Raw genomic sequence first — 23877 nt, forward strand, 5'->3', positions numbered from 1 at the left:
GTGTGGGGGAGTGAACTGCCCTGGAAGGAGAACCATCTGCCTCATCCAGCGCAAACGTGTTCGCTCTAAAACCTCCTGCTGCCGTGACAGTCTGTAGCTGTTTCCCAGCTTCGGTGTGGAAGTCTGGAGTGTCTAACAATGTCGCTGCTTTCACCACTTTTTGCCTGGCTTTCCCTCTTTTACCTGCTCTTAGGGCATTATGGGTGCAGATCTTCCTCATGTTAAGAGTTACATAGTCAGGAGCCACACAGCACTAATTAAACGCCATATGTAATGAAAGAAAAGGAGAGCTGTTGCAATCATGTAAAGTTTACAAAATATTGAGCTGGGATGGTGGCAGATCTAACGATTTGTGGCTGAGGCATCTCAGACCTGGTTGCAGGATTGTGGAGGAGGCGTCTGAGGAACTCAGAGGGGCTTGAGCTCAGTTTAATGGGTCTGAATGAGTGAGCTCATCTCTTTCGGTGCCAACAGAAAACTTAGTGGGGATAAGGTGTGGGACTGATGATTCTGGCCCCTCCTGGAGGAAAGCGAAGCCCCTGAGATGTTGTCAGAAAGCAGGATGCTGAGATTTCTCCCTTGCCTTTCACCATGGAGGTCCTTCCACAGGCTGGTCCCTTTCCCCTCCTCAGGGCTTGCCTGGCCAGCAAGAGCAGTCCCTTTGGCCCCTCCTGGTCTCTCAGGTGATTTGTCTTAGTCGCCTTCCCAGGGCTTCTTCCTGGTCTTATCATACAGCATCACCAAAAGCTCCCAAGCCACAGGACTGAGGCTCGGAGGCTACGCCTGTACTGGCAGATAATGCAGGATCTGTCCTGCTTGCACTCGCAAGCCAGGTAGCATCACACAGCCTGTGTCCCCACAGCTAAGCTGCCTCATCCCTGCAGAGGATAGCCTGAGGTAGTTGCAGTCAAATGCAGCACGTGGACTTGGCACACTGTGTGAAGCTGAGAACTCTCCTTGGTCCCCCTCCCCTCTCCACTCATGTGATGACTATGTGACCAAATGGGAGCTGTATGAAGTCAGCCACGTGTCTGGACCTGGCTCTGCCAGGCACCATGGCAAATCACAGCACTGCAGATCCCACCGGCTCCCTCCCTCACATGTGTGCTAGACTGATCAAAGGCTTTGCTTGGGTGTTTTTCTGGGCTTCTCTGGCAGCCTGATGATGCAGAAAAACTCTAGAGAAAGCTGCTGTGGGGCTGGGGTCCAAGATAGCATAGTGTGCTCACCCCAGCTCTGGAGCAGCATGACACTGCTGGGATGGGGAGAATGTTCCTGCCAAAACATGGGTGCTCTGCCAGCACATTGCTTCCCGACTCCCTCATGCCCCCTTGCCCTCCCTTCTTCCCTCTGCTTCTAACCCCTTGCTTTGCTGCTTTCTGTCCCTGTGGATGGCTCCCACCCAGTCCCACACATTTCTCATTTATATTGCCCCCCTCCACCTGTCCTCTCACCATCCCTCCTTTTCCCTCTCTCTGCTTTTGTCTCCTCTTCTACGACTCTCTCTTGAATACCAGCAGTGCTGGATCCATCTTAAAACCTTCAGCTTTGCTTCTGCTATACATTTCTTCAGTGTCTGCAACATCAGACAAAAATGTGCCCTGCTAGTGAGTTGGGAGCACCAGACAGTGGTCAGATGGCTCAACAGCCTCCACCACCTCCAGCCCAAACTGCAGAGCCCAGCGCCCAGAAATTGTATCCAACACACAGTAAACACAGCAGGAGAAGGAAATTACCAGCATTTATTAAGGTCAAGCCAGGGACAAATTCCAATATCTTCTGGTGAATGCGATTTCTTGTCCCACCCTGCCATCCCCATGGTACTTCCCATCCTTCCCACTGGCAGGCCCGGGGGACTGTTGGCTCTGCAGCAGGGTATCATTGAGCTGCTACTATAGCTAAAGGCTTCCCAGCAGCTGCTTGAGGCAGCAGGGACAGAGCAGGGGCAAGTTTTGCTCTCTAGCGGACATGGCTCCATCAGCAATCTCACAACCATGGCTGTCTTGGAAGGTGTCCCAATCCGCTGGGCAGTGCTGGCTTCATGCTCTCCTGGAAGCCCTCTCCATCAGGTAAAATGGAGTACTGAGGAGACAGGATTTAATCAAGTGCACGTGGCTGTGATCAACCTGTTTCTTCCTCCTTTGCCTCACCACAACTGTCACCTGGCTCCACAGCTCGTTTTGCAGCTTGGCTACTTTCTTCTGCTTTGGTGACAGCCATCAATTCACTCATAATCATCACCATCACATGGAAAAAAATGTCTGTCCAAGTCAGTAAACCACACACATGGGGCTAATACCAGTGAATAACGTCACTGCTCAGAGAGTAACAGGTCCTTAAACCCCAGAAAGAAGGGATGAAACTGAGTAGCCAAGAAAGATCACAGAGGAGGTAGCAATCCCTCAGGAATTTGCAAAAGACAGACAGAAAGTAAGCAGAGGCATTGATCAGGTGGAGCAATGTGGTGGAAGGAGGCGTTACCAGGTTTGTTTAGGAAGAACTGAGGATGGCTATCAAATATTTCTGAACTGCGAGCAGGACTATGAACTGGGACAGGATCCTGCAGGATCTGCTTGCAAGAGCTAAAGCCAGGTGGAACAGAGCTCTAGCAAACATCCTCCAGTGAGTACTTCTGGTGGGGCAGGGTGGAGAGAAGAGGCTGGACAGATAGTCCTTTCCTCTTTGAACTTCAGAGATGCCATAGGTGCAGAAAGGAGGCATGCAGAGGTGTCCACACACAAGCCTTTCCATTCTTCACCTGTCATGGCAGAAATCATTTGAGTATGACTAGTGACTGCTGTGGAGTTTGCATCATCAAGCTGTTGGCACAGACAGCTGGCTTCCTTGTACATCAGCCGGTGTGGCAAAAGTCCTGTGATGTGGTTGCAGAGGCAAAGACAATGGAGGTGGACAAGGGAAAAGAAGGACATGTGAGCAGCAGACAGTGTTTCACTGCTTGGGGCTGCCCAGGGGAGAGGCTGCCAGCTACCCTGTTCACACTCAGGTCCCTATGCCCTCTCTTTACCCTTCCCACCCATGCTCTGATGTGCCCTTAACAGTCTGGATTTCCTACCACGATGTTTTCATTTTGGTTGCCTCCTTCTTGAGAGTTTCAAGGTGCTACACAAAATCAGCAAGTTAGGAAGAAGGGAAATGGAGGCCTGTTGCAGGAATACCACCCAGGTCATTTGGCATCACATTAACATGTCCCTCCATTCTGCATACGTACAGGTGGATTGTGTCATTCCTATATGAATGCTGTGGGCCAGTGAGTGAGGTTGAGTGGGGACAATGGGTTAACTGTGGCCACAGGATCCTTCAGTGGCTCTGCTGCATCCATTCCCCTCTGCCCCACACTATTCTTCCTGTTTGGGAATTGAGTGGCTACTCATGGCTGGAAAACGGGTTTCTTCACTTTGTTCATCTGTAGCGAACAGTCAGAAACTCCCGAGTTCCTCTTGGAGGGGTCATGGCTAGGGGATGGCCAGCTGTTGCCAAACTTTCCTCCTCCAGTAGCTCCTTCTGAACAGAGACCATGGCATCTTGTAGCTGGTGAGACCATGCTTTGGCATGACTGGCACCTTCAGGGTCCCTCTTCCTGGTGTTCTCCTCTGGGACCTCAGTCACCTCAGTGTTGCCTCCATAGAAACCTCTGATGCTGTTGGTGAAACCTTTATCCACATTGACCACGTGGACTTTCTTTCCAACTCTCTTCCTCTTCTTCCTGGTCTTGTTCTGGAAGAGGCAGGTGAAGACCTGCTTGAAACGCTTGCGGAAATGCTTGGAGATGAGGGCGTAGACAATGGGGTTGAGGCAGGAATTGGCATACGAAAGGCAGTGGGAAGCCAAGCGGCAAGCGTAAGTCGCTTGGTTGAAGGGGAAGTGGCCAAACCAAAAGCACAGAATGACCAGGTGGTGGGGCAGCCAACAGAGGCAGAAAAGGATGGCCACAGCCACAATCATCTTGGTGACCTTACACTTGGCCTTCCGGGACTCCGAGATCCTTTCTATGGGGTCTACGGAGGTCCACAGGAACTTGATGGTCCTGGCATATGCCAGGCTTACCACAGTCACGGGCAGGAGGTATCCAAAGACAAATGTGAGGATGTCCAGAACCTTTCGGCGCTGGTCCTCCCAGATGGGGATGCAGATGGGCACCCCTTGGTAATGGACAATCTGGTAGTAACTGAGGTAAGGCCCTGCAAAGAGCAGCGACAGTGACCAGATTGCTACAATGGCCACTCCTGCATTTCGGGAGGTGCGGAGATCCCGGGACTTCAGTGGATAGCGAATAGCCAGGTACCTAACGAGGAGAGGAAGGAGAAGGAGAGACCGAACACAACACGGGTGAGATGAGGTGTCTCTCCTGCCCTGTGGAGCTGCCATCTGTGCACTCCTTCCCATGCAGCCACTCATCTCTCCCACTTCTCTTGGTAAGGGGTGTTAGGGTGAATTCACATGGGGATCAGGGTCATCCCAACCAGCAGGTCTGGGATCTCTGTCACCTGCTCTGCTGTGCTAGCTTGGGAAGGACAAGCAGCATGCCTCTTGAACCAGGGAAGAGAAGGATAAGAGCAGGATCCAGAGGGATGTTTCTCCTGTGGTATGTTTCATGCCCTGGGGCTTTTGCGGTTCTTGTTTTTTGTGTGGTGGGCACCAAACCTCAGCACATGCCTGCACTCCTCCTTCCCAAGTAAGGGCTGGGTAACCAGGCCGAGAACTTGGCTTGGTGATGGGAGAGGGCACGTGGACCTGGAGAGGCTGGCTCTGCTGGTCCTGCTGTCCCTGCCTCTGGGGAGACCCTACCTGCTTATTACAGGATGCTCAACAGGGTAAGGACTGGCCTTTCCCCCACCTCTTAGATCAAGAGTGGCAAACACATTGTCCCTGAGCTAAGGGACTCAAAGGGAAGGGGGCACTTACCTGTCAACAGAGACGGCGGCCAGGGTGAAGCTGCTGGCATACATGGTGAGGTAGATGAGGAAATGCACAGCTTTGCAAGCAAAGGCCCCAAAGAGCCACCCATCCAGGGTGTAAATGGTGGCCTGGAAGGGGACACAGCAGATGATGAAGCACAGGTCGGCCATGGCCAGGTTAAGGATGAAGAGATTGGTGGTGTTGTACTTGACTTGGCCGTTCCGCAGCAGCACAGCCAGCACCAGTCCATTCCCTACAGTACCCAGGAGGAAGATGAGGGAGAAGATGACAGGCACAATGATCCCTGCTGCTCGTAGCTCCGGGCTGTCAGAAGAGGCATTCCATCCCCCTGACATCTCCCCATCTGACCGTGGGGACCTGCATGGGGGGAAAGGGAGACACAGCACCTGTGCAGGGCCATGGGCATGTGGGTGCTGGATGGTGTGTTGACCACAGTGGCCACCCGAGCTCTGGCCCTTTGGTGCCTGATCCCGGCCTTTGTTTGATGCCCATGTTTCTCCCAGAGATGCCAATCCCAACCAGACAATTAAGTGATGACACCAAGATCCTCATGGCGTTACTGGCAAGAATGCCGTTGGGATCAGTCAGTTCACATCTGCCTGGCTTGAGTGGAGCTGAAGCCCTCTTCTCCTGCCCAGATTCACATCCCCACCATGGCATCTCCTGTGCTCCCAGCCCTCTGAAGCTGTCTCAAGCCCTGTCCTGCTGCCTGGCCTCCCCTACATTCCTCCTACAATCCCAAAACTGCTAAACCTCTTGGGATTGCTTGCTTTGGCAAGTCTAAATCCTAGCTGATGTTAACAGGGCTCAGCTGCAAGGCCACGGGGAAGGGGGTGGTGGTCCCACGTGGGCTGAGAGTGGTCCTGGCACATCAACTTAGGGCTGTGCCATCTCTGGCAGCGGAGACCTGATGACACCCCACAGCAGCAGCACCCCACCATACTCCTGCCTCAAGGAAGCTCCTTAAGCTGGGACCACTTCCACCCCAGAACTGGCTGCTCCTTGCTCCCTGTGCAGTATAGTTATGCTCTATGGAGGAAGGGCACCTTAGGGCACCTTTTCCTGATGCTGAGAGGTGGTCACAGGTTGGATGGTGGCAGCTAGGAGAGGATAAGGGGAAGACCTCAGTGTTGCCTGAAACACAACACAATGACCATTGTGAAGAAGCACACTATTACTGCAGCTCAAAATACTGTGATTTGCTCCAAAACTTCCTCCAGCCCTGAGCAACACTCAGGTGGGGTGCATTAACAGCCTATGTCCTAACAAGCCTTCCCCATGTTGTGCTATCATTAGAACAAATTGTCCTTCGCTGAGCAGCAACCAGGAGGGAAAGACACGTTATCTAGCAACTGTTGACATGCAATTAACTCTTTTTTGGGTCATGCAAGCTCCTTCACTGCATGCTCCCCCATCCCTCAGCTCATACTACTTCTCCTACTCAGCGGCCTCTCTGTATCACACCAAAACGTCGTCGTCCCTGCCTCTCTGATTCTGCAGTCCCCCCTGTCCTACTGGTAACTATCTGGCCCTCCACCTGCCCCCATGGGATGTCCTTGTCTCCCCTTGTGCATGCACCTCACACATAGACTATGGGGAACCTCTGGGCACCCATGTGTCCCTGCTCAGGGAGCCCGAGGCCATCTCTCAGCTTGGCAAGCTGGCACTCACCTCTGCGAGGAAGGGCCTGCAGTTTTGCTGCTTGCTCAGGGGAGACCTCCGGTCCAGCCCAGGCAGCAGTGGTGGAGAGGAGGATAAGGGCCACCGAATAGTTTGGCGAGGCAGCACTGTCACCCCTGCCTGGTGTTCCGCTGCCTCCTCCTGCCTGCCGCCAGCTCTGCTCTCTCTTCTCCTGGCTCCCCCACGAGTCTCTCTCGTTCTGAAGCTCTTCTCTCGCTGTCTCCCCCTTTTCCCTCCCTCTGCTCTTGCTGCTGATCCATTGATCTCTGTTGTGTTTTTTTTCCCCTCTCCCTGAGGTTGGATTTGGAGTTAACTCCTCTCTGCCCAGCCTTCCAGCAGGCTCAGCCGCTTCCTGCTCCAGTGAGGAGGGGGTGGCAGAGAAAAAGCCCACTGCTCTCCGGTGGGAGAGGAAGGATGGAGGGGGGCGGGGTCCCATGGACCCCTGTGGGCCTTGCAGTCACCCCTCAATGCTGCGTGTTCAGGACATGTTGCCCAGCACCTCAAGGGAACATTAATATCCCACCATGGTGAGCCTGGCCCCTGCCCTGTCCTTGGAGTATTAGCAATTAATTGATGTTACTAGCTCTTATTAATTAATTATTAGTAGCATGGCACAGAGCAGACCAAGTATCTCCCACAATGTCTGACCCGGAGAAGGAGGGGAAAGCAGATTTGGGGTTCCATCCAGCCCAGGTCTGCCCTCCACCAGCATTTCTGGGGCACTGCAGTGCAGGGAGGGAGGACAAGCCATCCAGGGGGACCATCTCCGGAGGTTCAGCTTCATCACTGATGTGGCAAGAGGTGACAGTGACCCACGCAGCCCTCCTGCTGCCAGCCATGTCCACCCCTGCAGTGGGATTTGTGCCTTGCAGACTTCCAGGTGTGCTGAGGCTGAGCGTGGCTTGATAGTCCTTTCCTGACAAGACCTGAAGGCCACCAGCTTCCTTTCACTGGAAAGATCCTGGATGCCTCCTCAAATGCTGGAGCAGGATGTGGAGGAGGAGGTGCTGGCCCCTTCCCCTCTACAGCAGCCCCGATGCCCCTGTTGGCATCATCCCTTGGCCTGGCAGGAGGGACAACATGGCCTGTCCTTCCCGCCTGCCGCTCCGGCAGGAGGGAGCGAGGTGTCCCTGCCGGCTCGCTATCAGCCACCGCCACCGTAACCAGGGAAAAGGGGAAGGCTGTGCCTCAGGACACGGTGATAACCCAGGGGATGCAGCAGAGCACAAGCCCGCAGACTGGCACTGTCTGCCTCAGCACCACACGCCATGGAGGGACCGCACCGCAGCTGCCTTCTCCTCCTCCTCCTCCTCCTCCTCTGCCTGCTCCTGCTGCCGGGCGCCCTGAGCCCGCCGCCATCTCTGGAAGAATCCCAGGAGCCATTGCTGCCAATGTCCAGCACCACTGATCCTGCTGCCCATCTGCTGCGCAGCTGCCCCTCGGCCCCGGTGCGGCCCTACAGCCTGTCGCTCTCCCCCGAGGACTACCGCTACTCCCCCAAGCCCCGGCACCTGCAGCCCGGGCGGCTGCGCCGGCTCCTGGGCTCGGCCTTCGACCCCTTCTGGATGGCCATTGAGGAGCCCTGGGGCCACAACGGCAGCATCCTCAAGGAGAACCTGGAGTCCCTGAGCCGGGACCTGGCGGAGGGTGCTGGGCGCTACCGCCGCAAGCTGTGGCGCGAGGTGGAGGGGCTGGAGCTGCCCACCTTGCTGCCGCCCAGCCCGGGGCTGCCCCCTGAGCTGCCGGGGGCCCTGGCCCACCGCCTGCGGCAGTGGCTGGTGGAGCAGGCCGCCTGTCGCCTCACCTCTGCCTGGGTTGACCTGGGACCCGTCTTCTGGCCCCGCTGGGTGCGCCACACCGCCTGCAACACCGGCCCCCCCCAGCTGCTCCTGGCCCCCTGGCATGACCTGCCGCCCTGCGCAGGTCACCCACATCAAGCTGCTGGCCTGGCATTGCTGGGGACCACAGTCCCCCGGCCCCTTGCACTGCGCCTGGCAGCAGATCCCCTACCCCGTGGTGGCCGCCTGCAAGTTGTCCTGCCGCTGAGGGGCTGCGGAGGGACCCCCTGGTACCTGGTCTTGCAAACAAATGGCCTGAAAAGGTGAGCAGCTGCCTGGACTTACCCTCAGGGCCAGGGAGCTGGGCAGATAATCCCCCAAACGGAGAAATAAACCTCCAGAAGGGAAGTGGGGATCAGCTGCAGTCATTACTGTTTCTTGCCAAAACCCCTGGGCAGCACAGGGAGGCATTAGTGGCAGTGAAAGCCCTTGTGCAGCATTTATCTCCTGCAAAGTATATGGGATGGGAAAATTGTGGCACCCAGCGGGAGGTTCAGACCCCAGCTGCATCAGCCCTGGTGGTCTCTGCCCAAGCTGAGGCATCGCTGCCTGCCTGGGCAGGACTGCGGGCAGTGAGTGAGGGCAGAGGGATGCCACGGAAAAATGGTAGGGGGAGGTGGGTTGCAGCTCAGGGTGGAGACTGTGGAGATAGGGCTGGAGGGTGTCAGCAGGAAGGAGGGCAGGTTTGGGACTGCAACGAGGTGGCCTGGTGAGGGTGGAAGAAGGGAAGGGTGGGCAGGGACCGAGGGCTGGAAGCATCTGTCAGGGTGGGTGTGTAGACAAGCGGGATGGGACAGCACAGTCCCCTGCTTGAATGTACGATGTGTGAGATACAGGCATCCCACACCTACCCCGCATGGTGTGCAGGGTGATGGCTTGAGACCTGGGAGGAAGCCTGGCAGAGTAGCGTACGGGTGGGTCAGTGAGTGAGGCGTGGGAACTGCATCCTCAAAAAGAGGTGTCTGCCTCTACATTCCACCCAGCAAAAAGTCCTATGCTTTCTTGGCTAAAAGCTGCAAAGAGCTGCAGATTGGACCTAGGACAGGTCTTGAAGAAATAAAGAGCTGGAGGCTTTCCATGGGAATGCAATATTAACATGATGCCTGCAGTCGATGGGCACTGCATTGTTCATTTCCAGCATGCCATCATCTGACCCTCTTGCTTTCCCCAGGCTCCAGAGCTCCCTGTGCCGTGCAAACTGCAGTCTGCTGCAGAGCCTGGCCTTGAAGCAGGCGGAGAGGCAGCCAGAGCGTGGGGGGTTGGGTGCTGAGGGGCCTGAGAGAGACTGAGGTCAGGATGCCTGGTGAGGAGGAGGAGGAGAAGCAGGGAGCCCACATGTACATGAAAACAAGTGTGTGCATTGCAGGGGAGGGAGGCTGCTGCTGCTTTTGTTCGCAGCTGAGCAGTGAAACATCTGTATGTCTGCTCTCCCACTGAGGAGGACTTGAAAGCTGGAGCAGGGTTAAACTGCTTGCGTTGGGTTCCCTGAGTTCAGCAGAGACATCAGCAGGGCTGCCTGCAGAAGCCCAGGGGAGAGGGGGAGGCCTGGGCTGGGGACCAGCAGGAGGAAGGGAGGGAGGGAGCATGGTACAGGTGTGTGGTGGAGATGTGCAAGTAGCGGGGGCCAAGTAGGGGGTGCACATGCATCAGGCTCAAAACAGCAGTGATGCAGTTTAGGGACTCAAACCCCCTGAACCAAAGCCCATCTGGCTCAAGTGTCATCTCCTCCAGGTTGCAACAAGGGCCTGAGCTCAACCCCCTGCTGTTTCCCCACTACATTCCCCGTTCCCAAAATGGTGCCCGTTGATAAGGGGGAATGGTTTGCAGCACCATGAGGGCCTGGTGCCACACAAAAGGAACTCCGTATCACACTTTATCAGCAGGCTGAGCTCAGGGCCCTGTGCAGATGGAAAATTAAATAAAATCAGCACACAGTTACACTGCTAGCTGCCCTAACAAGATCCAGTGGCAACTCTATGGAAAATGCATTTCTTCCCAGCCCTCCGTTTCTTGTAAAGCCTTACAGCCCTGGATTAAATTCTGTATTCTTCTGCAGCAGTTCAGGTCAGACGTGTTATTGCCCTGTAGCTTGCTGTCTGACTGCCTAATAGCAGTTAGCATTTCTGGAGCAAGTCTTTGCTGATGTGACCCAGCACTCCAGCACCCAAGCACAGCACACCCTCATTTCAGCTGGAGTCTGGCAGTGGCTGCAGGCAGATGGTACTCAGCTCAGCATGTGGGCAGACAGCAGGACACATGTGATTTCTCATCTGCAGCAAAACCAATGCAAATAAAGCAATCCTGAGAAATGCCCAGGACCCACTTGTTCCTGCCTAAGCAGCAAATAGCTACCCCAGCACAGTGTGGAGGAACAAATCCAGAGATCTCAGCCTGCTGTATATTCTCTGCTGCGGGAAAATTGCACCTGACAGAGTAAAATTTTCTGTCACTTGTTCCGCCCCCAGCCTCAGTCCCAGGTCCTCTTGCCATGCTGCAGGTCTCTGCTGCTTTGGCTTATCTGCTGCCCAATGGCCTCTCTGGGGCAAGATGCAGCTCCCAGGGCAGATTTGGGAGCACCACAGTGATGGGCAAAGCCTTACAGCTGGCCCTCAGGACCAAGCAAGCCTGACACCTAACACTTGAGAGTGAGAAGGGGAGAAAGGAGGACCAGAGCTTCGGCTGGCTTATGTCCTCTTTCCCAAACCAGCCACTGGTGGCATGGGTTGCCTTGGGAAACTCCCCTGCCTTGGTGGGGAATTACAGGTGGCAGATCTGCCGGGGTGACACTGCTGGACCAACACTGCTGGACCCACAGGAGAGCGTGGAGGAAGCAGGTGATCTCAGGCATACCAGCAATGCTACATTTCCATCGGCACAAGAGAGCAGGAGCTGCACAGCTTCAGCACCCAGACTGAGGCTTCAGGGAAGACACAGCAGAGTGTCCAGTCAGAGGGAGAGAGGATGGGGATGGGCTGCAGCTCCTGGATGAGAAAACAAGAGCCAAATATGTGCTGCACTGCAGGACTGCTTTAATGACACATGAGCTCGTTGCCAGTGCTGCTGCCAGCACGATGCAACAACCACAGCTTCCTGCAGGTTGTGATGTCTTGAGGATCGGTCCTGCTCTTGGCAGCATGCTGCTCAAGCCCATTCTCCCAGTACATGTATTTGGTTGTGAGCAGGGACAGTGCCAGAGGAGGTATTTGCTGGCCCCTTAAGGCAGCGCTCCGTGTTTCCGTCCCACCTCAGTGAAGGCTTCCACGCAGCGGTCAATGTCCTCATTGCTGTGCACGGCTGAGATCTGGACCCGGATGCGGGCCTTTCCTTTGGGGACCACAGGGTAGCTGAATCCAATGACATAAATGCCTGGGGAGGAAACACAGGGAGTTGGAACTGGCTGGGAGGGAGTGAGGGAGGCTGAGGTGGTACTGGGTGATAGAAAGGCTTTTGGATCCTTCCTCCCCTCTCAGTAACCATTTCCAGGCTTCAGGGTTTTCTAGTGGCATCTCCTCCCAGCATGGAACTGAAGGTTAGGGCCAGTGGTGGGGATGGAGTCCAGCATGTCAGGACAGGAGGGCTAATTTAACACATACCCCTCCAACAGAGAAAGAAGGTAAAGTCAGCAATATCTGGGAGAGACCTAGAGGACATTTGCATCTGGAGGGTAGAGAAATAACAGATTTCATGCAGGAACATCCTCTGGAGGAGGGATGGTGGTAGTACCACCACCAGCTGTCCCTTCCCTCAAGCCATGTGTCTGCATCCAGAGCTCCCTCCCCAGTTCACCTCTCTTCAGCATGTCCTCAGCCATCACCGCAGCCAGCCGAGCGTCCCCAAGCATGACAGGACAGATGGGGTGGTCTTTCCCTGAGATGGTGAAGCCGGCTGCTGTCATCTTGCTTCTGAACCTGGTGAAGAGAACAAGAGGATGAGTAAAAACCTCATCACCCCTGTCCTTGAGGACTGCTGACTCGCTTTCCCCTGGGAGCCGGGGACACCGAGGGCTGGGTGTGGTTTTGCTCCACCACGCATCTCCTGTGCAGGGAAGGGATCTCTTTTTGGAGTGACCTCCTGCCATATCCTGCTCAGCTCCATGTGACTGCAGCTGCTTGAGTGGCAGGTGTGCCTCAGCATGCAGCGCATCCAGAGGTGACACACCTGCCTGCACATGTGTCTGACAGAGGCACATCCTGCGGTTTCCCCTGAGCACCCCCTGGCCATGACTTGCAAACTACCTTCATGGTTATCGCTGGGGGGTGAATAAACACACAAAGACAACTCACTCCTAACGAAACTCTCCCCCTGCTCCCACCCCAATATGGCCCACTCACCGCTGGGTCTTGGCAGTCATGGACTGTGCAATGGCATTGCTTTCCATGAGCAGGTCCAGGGCCTTGGATGCACAGGCCACCACAGGAGGGGGTAGGCTGTTGGAGAAGAGGTACGGGCGGGAACGCTGGCGGAGCAAATCGATGAGGGGTTTGGGGCCAGTTGTGTACCCACCTGCAGATGGAGGAAAGATAAATGGACAAGGCACCCCAGGGTGACCTGTTCAGGGGCGGGGGGGGGTGCTTGATAAAGCCAACCTGTCAACTACAGCGGGAATTTCAGTACAAACCAGGCCTAAAGAAAATCACAGCTGATACCTTTTACCAAGAGCTTCCACCTTGACCCCAAAAGCAAATGCAAGGGGAAGATGACAGTGGAAGGAGCACATGACAAGACCTCTCTTGACCCTGCAGCAAATTGAGCTTCATGCTCCCAGTAAAAAAAGGACAACATGCATTTGTTGCTCTATCATTAGGCAGAGGAAGGAAACATCAAAGTGATGCTGTGGAGTTCTTTAGGGCATGGAGGGCCTTCAACAGGAAAACGCCTTCACCTGCAGCTCCTCCAAGAGCTTTTCCCAGGGTGGAGTTGACAATGGTGACTTTGTCCATCACTCCCAGGAGCTCATCAGTACCCCTGCAGAAAAAGGAATGTCACATTATCAGTGGTGCCAGCATGCACCAGGGAAGCTGCTCTACCCCTGATGTCTCAAGGGAAACAAAGCGCTGCCAGTCAGGTCTCTGGCGTCCTCCCTTCTGATAAAGGAAAAACACCCCCTGTGGCAGTCCAACCCAAGTGTTGACCTTCCCTTCTGCAGAAAGGGTAAGCTAGCATCTATGGAGGTAAGAGCGTGGGGTTTAAAACCCTTACAGATGACAGAGTGCTCAAACCTCCTGCACAGAAGTTTAATAGTTCAAACAGAGCACTAGCTGTCAACATAGGTCTTGCACATACCTCTGACATGCCACACCGTTAGCATACACCAGGAAAAACCAGTTGCCTGGCTAGAGTAGCTGATGTCCTCTGAGGTGGGCTGTGCACATCGCTGGTGTGCTGCACTAAAAGCACACAGGCCTAAAGCATCCATGTAAAAGTCTATGCTAGTGGAACCAACCGGACATGGCAAACGTGCTTTGCAAACGTGCTCTGCAGCTTCATGTCCTCCAGCCCAAAAAGGCAGGATGGAGCATGGCCACCCAGCTGTTGCCTCTCTTGAAACACAGGGTTGTAGACAACAGCATCAGGTTCAGACTGAAACTAGCATAATACATGAAGCACTCAGTAATCATTCCCTCTCCCTCAAACTCTTGTGCACTTACACACCTCAGTGCAGTCAAACAGTTGTTTTTGCAGCTGGTGGGACAACTGAGCCTACTGGGACACACAAATGAGGCCTACTTCAACTCACAGGATGGCTACCATGCCCCAAGAAAGGAAGATTACAAGACAACCAGACCATCCCATGATTTCTTCCTTATGAAGACTTAAATTTGAGAAGGCTTAGTGCAGCTACAGGGTCTGGAATATATTAAAGCTCAGCACAACTACCTCTTGCATTAGTGATGAAGTGCCACCAGGAGTGGCAACCCTTCTCTTAAAATTGCCTCTTGCACCATCATTATGATCCAGGATGAAGCATTTGCCATGGCCTTGGTGAGAAAATGAGACAAGTTTTCTTGCTTATTTCTCACTTTTCACCCATTTCACAGCTTGATGTGGATTCACCAGCTTCCCACATGAAATCCGTCTACACAGGAGAGAGCTGGAAGGGAGCTCTTCATAGAGCAACTTTTGGCTTTTTCAGAGATAGCTTTCTCCTCATCTCCTGCACTATCCCTCCATCTGAGGGGGGACCCATTGCTCATTCCCACAGGTGTTGCCTCACACGGGTCTCTACCTTACAGTAAAGAGCAGGAAGGACCACACAAGGACCACACTTGGCACTCATGTGCCTGAAAAACCAAGCATGTGAAGCATCTTTTCTTGGCAAACACATGCAGCAAGTGCACTGATTGGCATCTGGAGGATCTCCAGGGGATGAAGAGAAAAGCTGCCCTGAGAGAATTAATAAATCTGTGCAAGCCAACTCCACAAAACGCCCTAGACCCAAGCATTTGAAAGTGATATCTGAGAGGAGAAGGACTGGGAAATCAGGAAGTCCAACTGCTTGCCAGGAGAGATAGACGAGATGGTCGCACCACCCCTTACACACTGAGAAGCAGCTGTCACGTTGAAACGGATCATTGCTCAAGTATCTCCCTTCAATGACCTCAGATGCTCCAAAGGTGGGGCGCAAGAAATGGTGGCTCCAGGAGTCTCCACACAAAAATGTGTTGGTCATCAGCACCTTTGGCCTTGCTTCAGAGGTAGTTTAGGGTCAAAGGGAGAAAGAGGGTTGAAACGGCTGCTTACCGGCCATTGGGTCCCAGGAAGCCTGTGCCATGGCAATCATCAATGAAGACCAGGGCATCATACTTCTGGGCCAGCTGGCACATCTCCCTCAGGGGTGCAATGTCACCGTCCATGGAGAAGGCACCATCGGTGGCCACCAGCCGCAGACGGTATTTCTATGGGAGGGAGAGCAGCATCCTCAGGGGTGAAGACGACACCTTGAGGAGAGGGGCTGGCGAAGGAGACCAGGACACAGTCCAGCTCCTGTAGGGAAGGGATAGATCTAACCAAGAGGGGGAGGGTTGCATTGCAACCAGCTGCTTCCCCCACCTTGCCTACCCATGCCTACCTGTGCCTACTGGGAAAACCAATGCCTATTGCATGGGAAAGGGCAGAGCTCACCCTTTGGGGCTGGTTACTGCGCAGGCAGCACAGCTAAATGAGCACCCTCTCATTGGGTGGGAGCAGACCTCCGTACCTGTGCGTCCTGCAGCTTGGCCTCCAGGTCCTGCATGTCCACATGCTTGTAGCGGTACTTGTTAGCCTTGCACAAGCGGATCCCATCAACAATGGAGGCATGGTTCAGCTCATCTGACAGCACTGCATCCTCTGCGGTCAGGAGGGTCTGGCCATGCCGAACAGAAAGGATCATCCTTTGCTCCAGGGTGCCACCTCACTGAGATCTTCCAGCCTCCCTCAGTGCAGAAGACAAGGCTGCGTTTGATTGCAGCTGCCACGTCTCTCCTGGCACGCACAGCTAAACTTTCCGCTTTCCTTCCCAGCCACTATATCCCCTGATTCCCTTAGGCCAGGCTCCTGTCTGTGGCTTCTGGGCTCAAAACCTCCCTTCCTTTTCCCTAGAAAGCCTGGGGGATCACCCCTTCCGCCCCGCCTATGCTACAAGGAGGGGAACAGACCTCCCAGGAAATGTGAGCTCTCCCCGAAATCTGGAGCTGGCTGGGGAAGGGGGAGGTGAGGGCTGATTAAACAGCTCCGCATGGCTTCTCCAGTCCAAGAGCACCAAGTCAGGGTTCTCCACCACTGGTCACTGCCATCTTTTCTGCAGCACAGACCTCACATCACAGAGCCTCTGGAAAGCACTGGCAGGCACATTGCTGCCACCTCCCTCCTCCATGCACAACACAAGGAAAGCCCTACTAACCTCAAAGATACCAGCATTGGCATCAAAACAGCTGGCATAGAGAATGGCATCTTCCCGACGGTGGAAACGTGTGATCTTCTCCTCCAGGTCCTTGTGTATGCTCTAAAGAGAAGAGAGGAGCAAGCATCACCGAGGGGCACGACAAGTTCTCACTTGCCCTTTGCAGACGCTGACTGCAAAGGGAGGGAACAGCCAGGTTTTATCCAGAAAAGGTGTGTGTGCGTGGGAGAAGTTAGTTGTGTTCGGCAAGCGTTTGCAAACGCAGCCCTAAAATGTGGTTATGGGTTTGGATGCCAGAAGCATAGGAGGAAGACTCCAAGCTCCCCACCCATGGGGAAGCAGCTCTGAGTTTTCTCTGCCCTTAACCAGCTGGTGCTCTGAAAGGGCTCCAGGATGGTTTGTCTGAGCCACTTGAACTCAGACGTGCTGTAATTTTGGCCCTTAAGGGAGAGAAAAAGACATTCATTTTCTGAATTCAGGGAGGTGTTTAGTTTCTTTGCTCTCTGAGGGGCTGTAAGGGTTTAAGCTGGCATATTTCCAGATTTTTGGCAGGCTTTTTTTCCAGGCAGCCATGTGTACCTTAGCGTGGTGCACGCATGCAAGTGCTGAGTGGGGAGTCTGAGCGGAGCCCCTGAGGAAGGCGACCCTGGACCAGGGGATGCTGCCCCGGCGCCCGGTACCTGGGTACCGCAGATGAAGCGGACAGAGCTCAGCCCAGCGCCGAACTTCTCGAGGGCCTCCACGGCAGCACGGATCACCTCGGGGTGGCTGGAGAGCCCCAGGTAGTTATTGGCGCAGAAGTTGAGGATCCCTGCGGGAAGAGAGGGAGAAGCACAGGTGTCGCACCGGGGGAAAAGGTCCAGGGCCCTCCCCGCCGCCCCATACGCACCGCCTCCGCCGCCCGCCAACTGGACGTGGGGACCTTGCCGGGAGGCGATGACCCGCTCGCTCTTCCAAGTGCCGGCGCCTCGGATGTCCTCCAGCTCGCTCTCCAGCCGCCGGCGGAGCTGGGCCGCCGCCGCCCCCGAAGCGGCCCGGTGGCTCCCGGCCCCGCCGTTCCGCAGCACCCGCCGCGCCACGCCGCGCCACATCCCGCTGCCCGCACCGCTCCGCCGGCGGGGGGCGGTACCCCCGCGGCCAATCGCCATTGGCCTGCCGGGATCCGCCCCCCGAGAGGCGGGGCCGGGGGGGAGGCGCGGGGCGCCGCCGTGGCTCCGCCCCCTCCCACCCGGCCCCGGCGGCGCGGAGGCGCGGGGAGCTGCGCTAGGAGGTGCTGGTGGGGAGTCTCTGAGCCAGGGGGCTTAGGCACCCCAGAAACAGGTGATTTGGGATCCCTGGAGTCTGAGGGACTTGGGGGAACCCCGATCATGGGATTCAGGAATTGTAGAGGGGTCGTGTACTAGGGCCCGAGGGATTTTGAAGACACAGTGGTGAAGACACATGAAGACATGGACCTTGAGGATCAACAAGCCCAGGAGCATTAGGTGCCCCCACCTAAAGGATTTGGGGTCCTCAGCACAGGTGGCTTGGATTCTCATCTAGGTGGTTTATGGGTGCCTACCACAGTGGGTAATGGACCAAGGCTCTGTAGGATTTGAGTGCATCCAGCTGAGGTGGCCAAGGATCCTTTGGTCTGAGAGGTTTAGGATTTACCAGCTGAAGAGGATTCGATACCCAAGCCCAAGGAATTTGAGCGTGTTTGGCCAATGGGGTTTGTGATCCACAGGCCCACCGAGTCTAGACACAAAGAGTCCAGCTGGATCAGCTGTCTCCATCCTCCACTACAGCTGACCAGGGAATCCTGTGGCCACAGTGGTTTAGGCCCCTCATGCCCAGGAGGATTAGGCACGAGGCTTTTAAAAGGGGCTTAGGGTCTTTGGCCTAGGTGGTCTGGGAGCCTTTGGTCCAAGGGTCTTAGGAAGAAAAGCCCAAAAGCATTAGGTGCCTCAGGCCAAGGATTTCAGTACGCTGAACTACATAATTTCGGATCCTTGATGGCTAAAAGGCTCCCATCTACCCAAGTGATTTAGGATCATCGGGCCAATGCATCTGGGAGCTCCCATCAGGGAAACTGAAGACCCCGGACCCATGAGATTCAGGCACAGCAAGTCCAAGGGGACTGGGCACCCACAGGCCCTGGGATTTCAGAGCTCCTGGAACAGGTGGTTAAGGATCCTGACATTCAAATAAGAGTTTAGATGTCTCTAGCAAAGGAGGATCAGGCACCTCCTGCCTGAGGCTCAAACCCTATGGAGCAGTAGGGCCGACCTTCAGGCAGGCTCCCGGCCAGCCCCAGCTGTCAAGGCAGCCCAGCCCTGCCTGGGGAGGGGCTCTGGCAGGGGCCAGGCAGGCCCTGGAGTCATGCCAGTCCCCTCTGGGCACAAAGCCAGAGCCTTGGGGTGATAGCGGAGCCATGCCCAGCAGTCTTGCCTTACCCTGCCCTGGCTGCCCACCCCTGCCTGCCTGCGGAGCTGCCCGTTGCTGTGCTTGAGCCTGTTCCTCCCCAGGGAGCAAAGCCACTCATAGCTCTGTTTGTCCTTTCTCCCCAGGGATCAATCCCTTCCTGCTTGGTGGATACCTCCAACTGCTTGAAAGCAAACATGGACAGACCCTGGCTGTGCTCCACCTCCTCCATCCCACCCCTGCCCCAAGAGTCCTTGCCACCACCCCACTGTGCTGAGGCGGCTCCCCAGGCAGGCAGCCCCATTGCCCAGCTGGCCGGCCAGTTATCTCCAGCACCAGCCAGACCTCACACCCAGCAGCCCGGCACACTTCGCATCAGCCCTGCAGTAAGGACCCAGGGCAGCGGAGGAGGGAGCAGAGAGCCCCTTTTCCTCCTTGGGAGAAGGTTGTGGCTCTTACAGCCATATGTTCCTGCTTCCCCTCCAACAGAGTTTTTGCCCGGCCCCAGCAAACATGCAGCCTCGCAGGAGCTGGGGCAGGACTGGGAATTGAAATCCTGTAGAGCCTCAACAGACACACAGAGTCACCATCATTCCCAACGCACAACAATCAGCCTGGCATTAAAAAAAAAAAGTAGACACACACAAGAAATTTTTGAGACGTCAAAATAAAAACCCAGACCAGCAACTCTTTAAAATGGGAACTCTCCATACCAAAGATGTTCCTTCTTTCTTTCATTAACTGCTTTGGTTTTAGCCATTTCTAGATAGGAATAGATCAATTCTTTATAAAATGCAATAGAAAGGGGTAAAGATAAAGGCAAAAGCTATTTACAGAAACCAACGGGAGAGTACCAAAACACTTCTAGACTTCTCACTTCTTCTTGGGCGATTTCCGGATGCTGGACTTGGCTTTGGGTTTCGACCGCTTTGCCTTCTTGGGTTTGGATGCCTTCAGCGACTTGACCTTAAAAGTCTTTGTTGTCTTGGCTTTCTTCGGGCTAGCCCTTGACTTCTTCCTGGCTTTCCTGGCAGGAGATTTGGGCTTCTTTGCCGACGACTTGGCTTTCTTGGGCCTAGCTGCTTTCCGGGGCGAGGTGGATTTCCTGGCCGCCTTCTTCCTCTTCCTGGCCGGAGACTTCTTCGCCTTTTCGGCCTTGGCCAGGCGGAAGGAGCCTGAGGCACCGATCCCTTTGGTCTGCTTGAGGACACCAGCTGCGAGCAGGCGCCGAATGGAGAGCTTGATCTGGGCGTCGGCATGCTGGCCCACCTTGTAGTGGCTCTTCACGTACTTCTGGATGGACTGGCGGGAGGAGCCGCCGCGGCTCTTTTCGGCCCGGATGGCGGCCGCGATCATGTCCGAGTAGGTGGGGTGGGCTGCCGGCCGCCGCGCTGCCCTGGCCCGCTTGGGCTTGGCGGCCGGGGCCGGGGCTGGGCTGTCGGTCATGGTCAGCGCTTCGCCCCGCGACGCCCTGCTGTTCCCTCACGGCGGGGAGCCTGGCCCGCCCGGCTCGGGACCCCCGCCCCTGGGCGGGGAGAGGCTGGGAAGGAGCGGTGGGTGACAGCCGCAGCGGTGCCGGAGCCGGTGCCGGTGCCGCTCCCGCCGTGGCTTCTGCGGCCGCGGTCGCCGCCGCCAGCCTTTTAAAGGCGCGGTGCGGACCGCCGGGAGGACTGCCCCGCGCGCGCCACCCGCCCGCCGCCGGTGTCCCCGGCTGTCCCCTGCCACGCCCCGACCCGCCGGGCTGCGACAGGGAGAGGCGCTTGGAGGGGACGCTGGGGGATAAGGAGGGACACCGGGCGGGGGTCACTGGGGACAAGGCAGAGCACTTGGAGGGGACGCTGGGCGACAAGGAGGAGCATTTGGGGAGATATTGGGTAGGGACGAGGAAGGACACTGGAGGAGACAAGAGCAGGACAAGGAGGAGCCCTCTGGGGGGGGCACTGGGTGTGGACAAGGAGAGATATGGGGGGGCATGGGGGAGACACAGAGGGGCACTTGGGGGACACTGGGTGGGAACAAGGATGGACACTGGGAGGGGACTTGGGGGAACCCTGGGGAGACAGGGACACAGCAGGGACGCTTGGAGCAACATCAAGACACGTGGAGGGATGCACAGGGGGGATGCTGGGGGTAAGAAAGGGATGTTTGAGAGGGGGACACAAGGGGTGGCACAGGGAGAAACATCAGGGGACAAGGAGGGGCACAGGGGAGAACATTGGGGGGGCAAGGAGGGACACTAGAGGAGACATTGAGGGGGACACCAAGGAGAAAAGGGAGAGCATTGGGCTCAAAATAGGCTCAGCAGTAGTACCCCACAGCCCAGTCCTCTGCCCCCCTCCTCTGCCCTCTTTGCTCCACACTAGGTGCTTTGGGGACATCAGCTCAGCCCCCACATGTGTGTGGCAGAGGTCACAAATAAGAGACTGTCCCCTTTTTTGGGGGGGACACACACACACCCCTCTTTGTGAGGGGACAGAGCAGGAACATGTAGCAGCAACTATCAGCCATCCTTTCCCAGTTGGGTGAGTGGTTGGCTGTTTCTGGGAGATTAAATGTAGCTGCTGTCACCATCTTGCCTGTAGGATTTAGATGATGTTTCCCCCCTTGTTTCTTAAAAACACGTGGGCGCAGCTGCCTTGTGCCCACCGACACGCTGTGCGGTGCTCAGCGGTGAACCCTGGCACCTCCAAACCCCCAAGTGCTTCAGCAGGGCATTAAAATACACAGCAAGCACCTGCCTGTAACCTCAACGTCCCCTGGATGCCCAGGGGCGTGAAAACCACTGGCCAAGGATGCACAGGAGTATAAATAGAAATATAGATAAATACAAATAAATAGAAATAATAGAAATAAAAATAATTGAGATATTTAATGCCCCCTCCCTGACATGCCCACATACTACATGAGGGTGCGGAGTGGCCCCCTGCCCCAGGAGGAGGCACTCGGCCCCCTAATGCTTTCCTACTGGTGGAAGGGCTGCTGGGGACATCCCCTCATGCCTCCCTCCCTGATGCCACTCTTTCATGTACCCCATTTCATTCTGGGAGCAGTAAAAGTTCACAGCACCTGCAAACCACTTGATTTTATTAAGAACAAAGAGCTCCTAATTGCGGAGAGGAATAGCCACCCTCCCACCTCCTCTGGGTTGTTTTTATTTTTGCTTAAGACCTAATGAACACATCACTTTCCGCCCCACACAGAGCACACGGGCAGCAAGCTCTGGTGGCTGCTGTACAACGCTTTGACTTTGACGGGCTGAAGGACCTCTCATTTTTCCTAACTGGGAATAAACAGCCATTGCTGGCTGCCTGCACATAGGCAACCCAGGTGCATGCAGATAAGGCACCATCTGCTTTTATTTGCATCCAAGTTTTTAACGGTCAGAAGCATCTCACCCATACACTGGGCTCTGAGGGTAGATGGAGGAGCGTGTGGGTAAGCATCAGCCCTAAGCCCCCAGGGCTGGCACGGTGCCATGGGCTGGCCACAGACCCTCCAGCCTTAACACCCAGGCAGCCATTATCAGGGCAGTGCAGTGATGGGGAGGCAGGAAGGGAGGAGGGCAGATGCTTTACCTAACTTTAACCGGCTGAAAATTAGGTGTCTAATCTCAGCCAGTCACCTGGGCAGGTCCTGCTGCTGACCAGGGCTGCTTAGTCTCCTCCACCAGGTGCTGCTGCTGGTGGGCAAACACCCTCTTCCCTACATGTGGGGGTTCCAACTCTTTCATCCAGACTAGCTCCCTAATTTTCAGCCAGTCAAAATAAGGGGAAGATCCCCCAGGCAACTCGGTGGAGGGAAGGCATATGGGCGGTCACAGCTCATCAGGCTGCTGCTGGCCTTGCACCTGGGAGGATCCCAGTCAAGGCACCCCTGAAGCACCCCACTTGATGTTGGAAAGCACCCCTTGAACCCTATGCTGTGATACCGATGTATCCTTAGCATGTGCCAGCCAGCACTGAGAGAGGTTTTCTAGCGCCCAGCAGGATGCCGGAGCTGGAGGTGGGATGCAGATGCTGCAGGGCAATGGAAGCCCTGTGCCCTCTGGGAAGTGCAGTCCAGCACTGCCAGCATGCCATGCAGGCAGCATGGTGGGGGCCTCATCCAGAAGGAAAATCTATTCCTGTGGGCCACCCATGCCACTCTGCCCCAGCTTGGGCTCGTGCCTGCATTTTTGGCCACAAGAACCTGCCATCAAGCCCAGGGCAGGGTGGGTTACCCTCTGCACCTCCTTTTCTCCTCAGGGAGGGCTACCCAGCTGCTCCAACCCTCCTGTTTCTGGCATTAGTCAGCAGAGGTTGAGAAATCTTGCTTCTCTGACGAACCCCAGAAGACAGAGCCTGGCAGAGGAATCCTCTCCATAATCCCATTTACCTTCTCCTCCCTCCCTGCACTGCATTCAACCAGACCCCATAGGGATTTACACACTTCCAGCTGCGGATTTCATCTTAAATGGTCAAGCTGTGTCTACTGTGGATGTGCTGTGGATCTGCCAGGTAGGATCTCCTTGCAGGGAGAGGATGGCTGTTCATTGACACCCCAGCACATCAGAGCACTTCTGGTGACTAGTGCCAGTGACATTTTATTTTACCCAGTTTCTATTTTCAAAGAGGTTCAGAATCCTCAGCAGTGGGACTTGGCCTCACTGGCACTCAGACCCAAGTGCTTCAGTACTTTGTTAGTGGCAAACCGGGGAAGTTACCTGAATTTCCAGCCATGCTCATCAGAGGTTCAGCCCTGGGCCCCTGGTGTGTAATGCAGTGTGGTCAGCTCAGCATGAAGCCACTCAGCCCATCCACAGCTAACAGCAGAGCAGGCTTTAATGATGCCAATAAATAGTGAAGGGGTATTGCCTCTGGCTGCTGGACCAATTACCACTGTTTTTCAAAGATTTGCAAGCTGTTTCTCAAGAGCAAGCTCCTTATGTGAGCCAGGATGCTGCCCTTTTGGGCTCTGCCAGCCATTGCGCTTGTCACTTGTGGGCATTTTGGTCATCTCTCCCTGCCACTCTCCCCCAACCCAGCTCCCCTGCACCCAGCAGATAGTGATGCAGAGATGATGGGCAAGCGTATCACCCTGCCACAGGCAAGACAGGGGCTGTCCGATAAACACCGTGCTGGTTTGGAGGGCGGCGGT

The 23877-nt window shown here is 55.5% G+C and overlaps 4 protein-coding genes across 4 annotated transcripts; 1 reads left to right on the forward strand and 3 right to left on the reverse strand.

The window, feature by feature from the left end:
• Window positions 1-1786: 1786 nt before the first annotated feature.
• GALR3 (galanin receptor 3) lies at window positions 1787-7881 on the reverse strand. Its single transcript, XM_005232917.4, has 2 exons — window positions 4924-7881; window positions 1787-4303 (listed from the first exon to the last, which is right to left on the reverse strand). The coding sequence occupies exons 1-2, from the start codon at window positions 5271-5273 to the stop codon at window positions 3421-3423; spliced, it is 1233 nt and encodes a 410-aa protein (XP_005232974.1). The 5' UTR covers window positions 5274-7881; the 3' UTR covers window positions 1787-3420.
• LOC101917388 (noggin-like) lies at window positions 7881-11324 on the forward strand. The gene is given in 2 exon segments (XM_005232883.4): window positions 7881-8492; window positions 8494-11324. Coding segments are annotated over 2 exon segments (777 nt in total). The 5' UTR covers window positions 7881-7886; the 3' UTR covers window positions 8665-11324.
• A 139-nt stretch (window positions 11325-11463) lies between these two features.
• GCAT (glycine C-acetyltransferase) lies at window positions 11464-17501 on the reverse strand. Its single transcript, XM_005232916.3, has 9 exons — window positions 17228-17501; window positions 17019-17149; window positions 16339-16440; window positions 15655-15801; window positions 15198-15352; window positions 13339-13421; window positions 12788-12959; window positions 12243-12364; window positions 11464-11822 (listed from the first exon to the last, which is right to left on the reverse strand). Exons 1-9 carry the CDS (start codon window positions 17484-17486, stop codon window positions 11671-11673), a joined length of 1323 nt encoding a protein of 440 aa, XP_005232973.2. The 5' UTR covers window positions 17487-17501; the 3' UTR covers window positions 11464-11670.
• Window positions 17502-19429: 1928 nt separating this feature from the next.
• LOC101923214 (histone H5) lies at window positions 19430-20368 on the reverse strand. The gene has a single exon (XM_005232915.4). The coding sequence runs from the start codon at window positions 20185-20187 to the stop codon at window positions 19615-19617; it is 573 nt and encodes a 190-aa protein (XP_005232972.2). The 5' UTR covers window positions 20188-20368; the 3' UTR covers window positions 19430-19614.
• Window positions 20369-23877: the final 3509 nt, after the last annotated feature.

Source organism: Falco peregrinus, chromosome 6 (assembly GCF_023634155.1).
Source record: "Falco peregrinus isolate bFalPer1 chromosome 6, bFalPer1.pri, whole genome shotgun sequence".
NCBI lineage: Eukaryota > Metazoa > Chordata > Aves > Falconiformes > Falconidae > Falco > Falco peregrinus.

What these genes read in the sequence shown, in the direction of transcription:
- LOC101923214 (XM_005232915.4), bottom strand. Translation starts at nt 20,187, where the DNA reads ATGACCGACAGCCCAGCCCCGGCCCCGGCCGCCAAGCCCAAGCGGGCC.
- GALR3 (XM_005232917.4), bottom strand. Translation starts at nt 5,273, where the DNA reads ATGTCAGGGGGATGGAATGCCTCTTCTGACAGCCCGGAGCTACGAGCA. An exon ending in GCCGCCGTCTCTGTTGACAG is followed by an intron (nt 4,304 to 4,923) that starts GTAAGTGCCCCC and finishes TCTCCTCGTTAG; the next exon opens with GTACCTGGCTATTCGCTATC.
- GCAT (XM_005232916.3), bottom strand. Translation starts at nt 17,486, where the DNA reads ATGGCGATTGGCCGCGGGGGTACCGCCCCCCGCCGGCGGAGCGGTGCG. An exon ending in TTCCTGGGACCCAATGGCCG is followed by an intron (nt 13,422 to 15,197) that starts GTAAGCAGCCGT and finishes CTTTTTCTGCAG; the next exon opens with GGGTACTGATGAGCTCCTGG. An exon ending in TGAGGACATGCTGAAGAGAG is followed by an intron (nt 11,823 to 12,242) that starts GTGAACTGGGGA and finishes TTTCCTCCCCAG; the next exon opens with GCATTTATGTCATTGGATTC.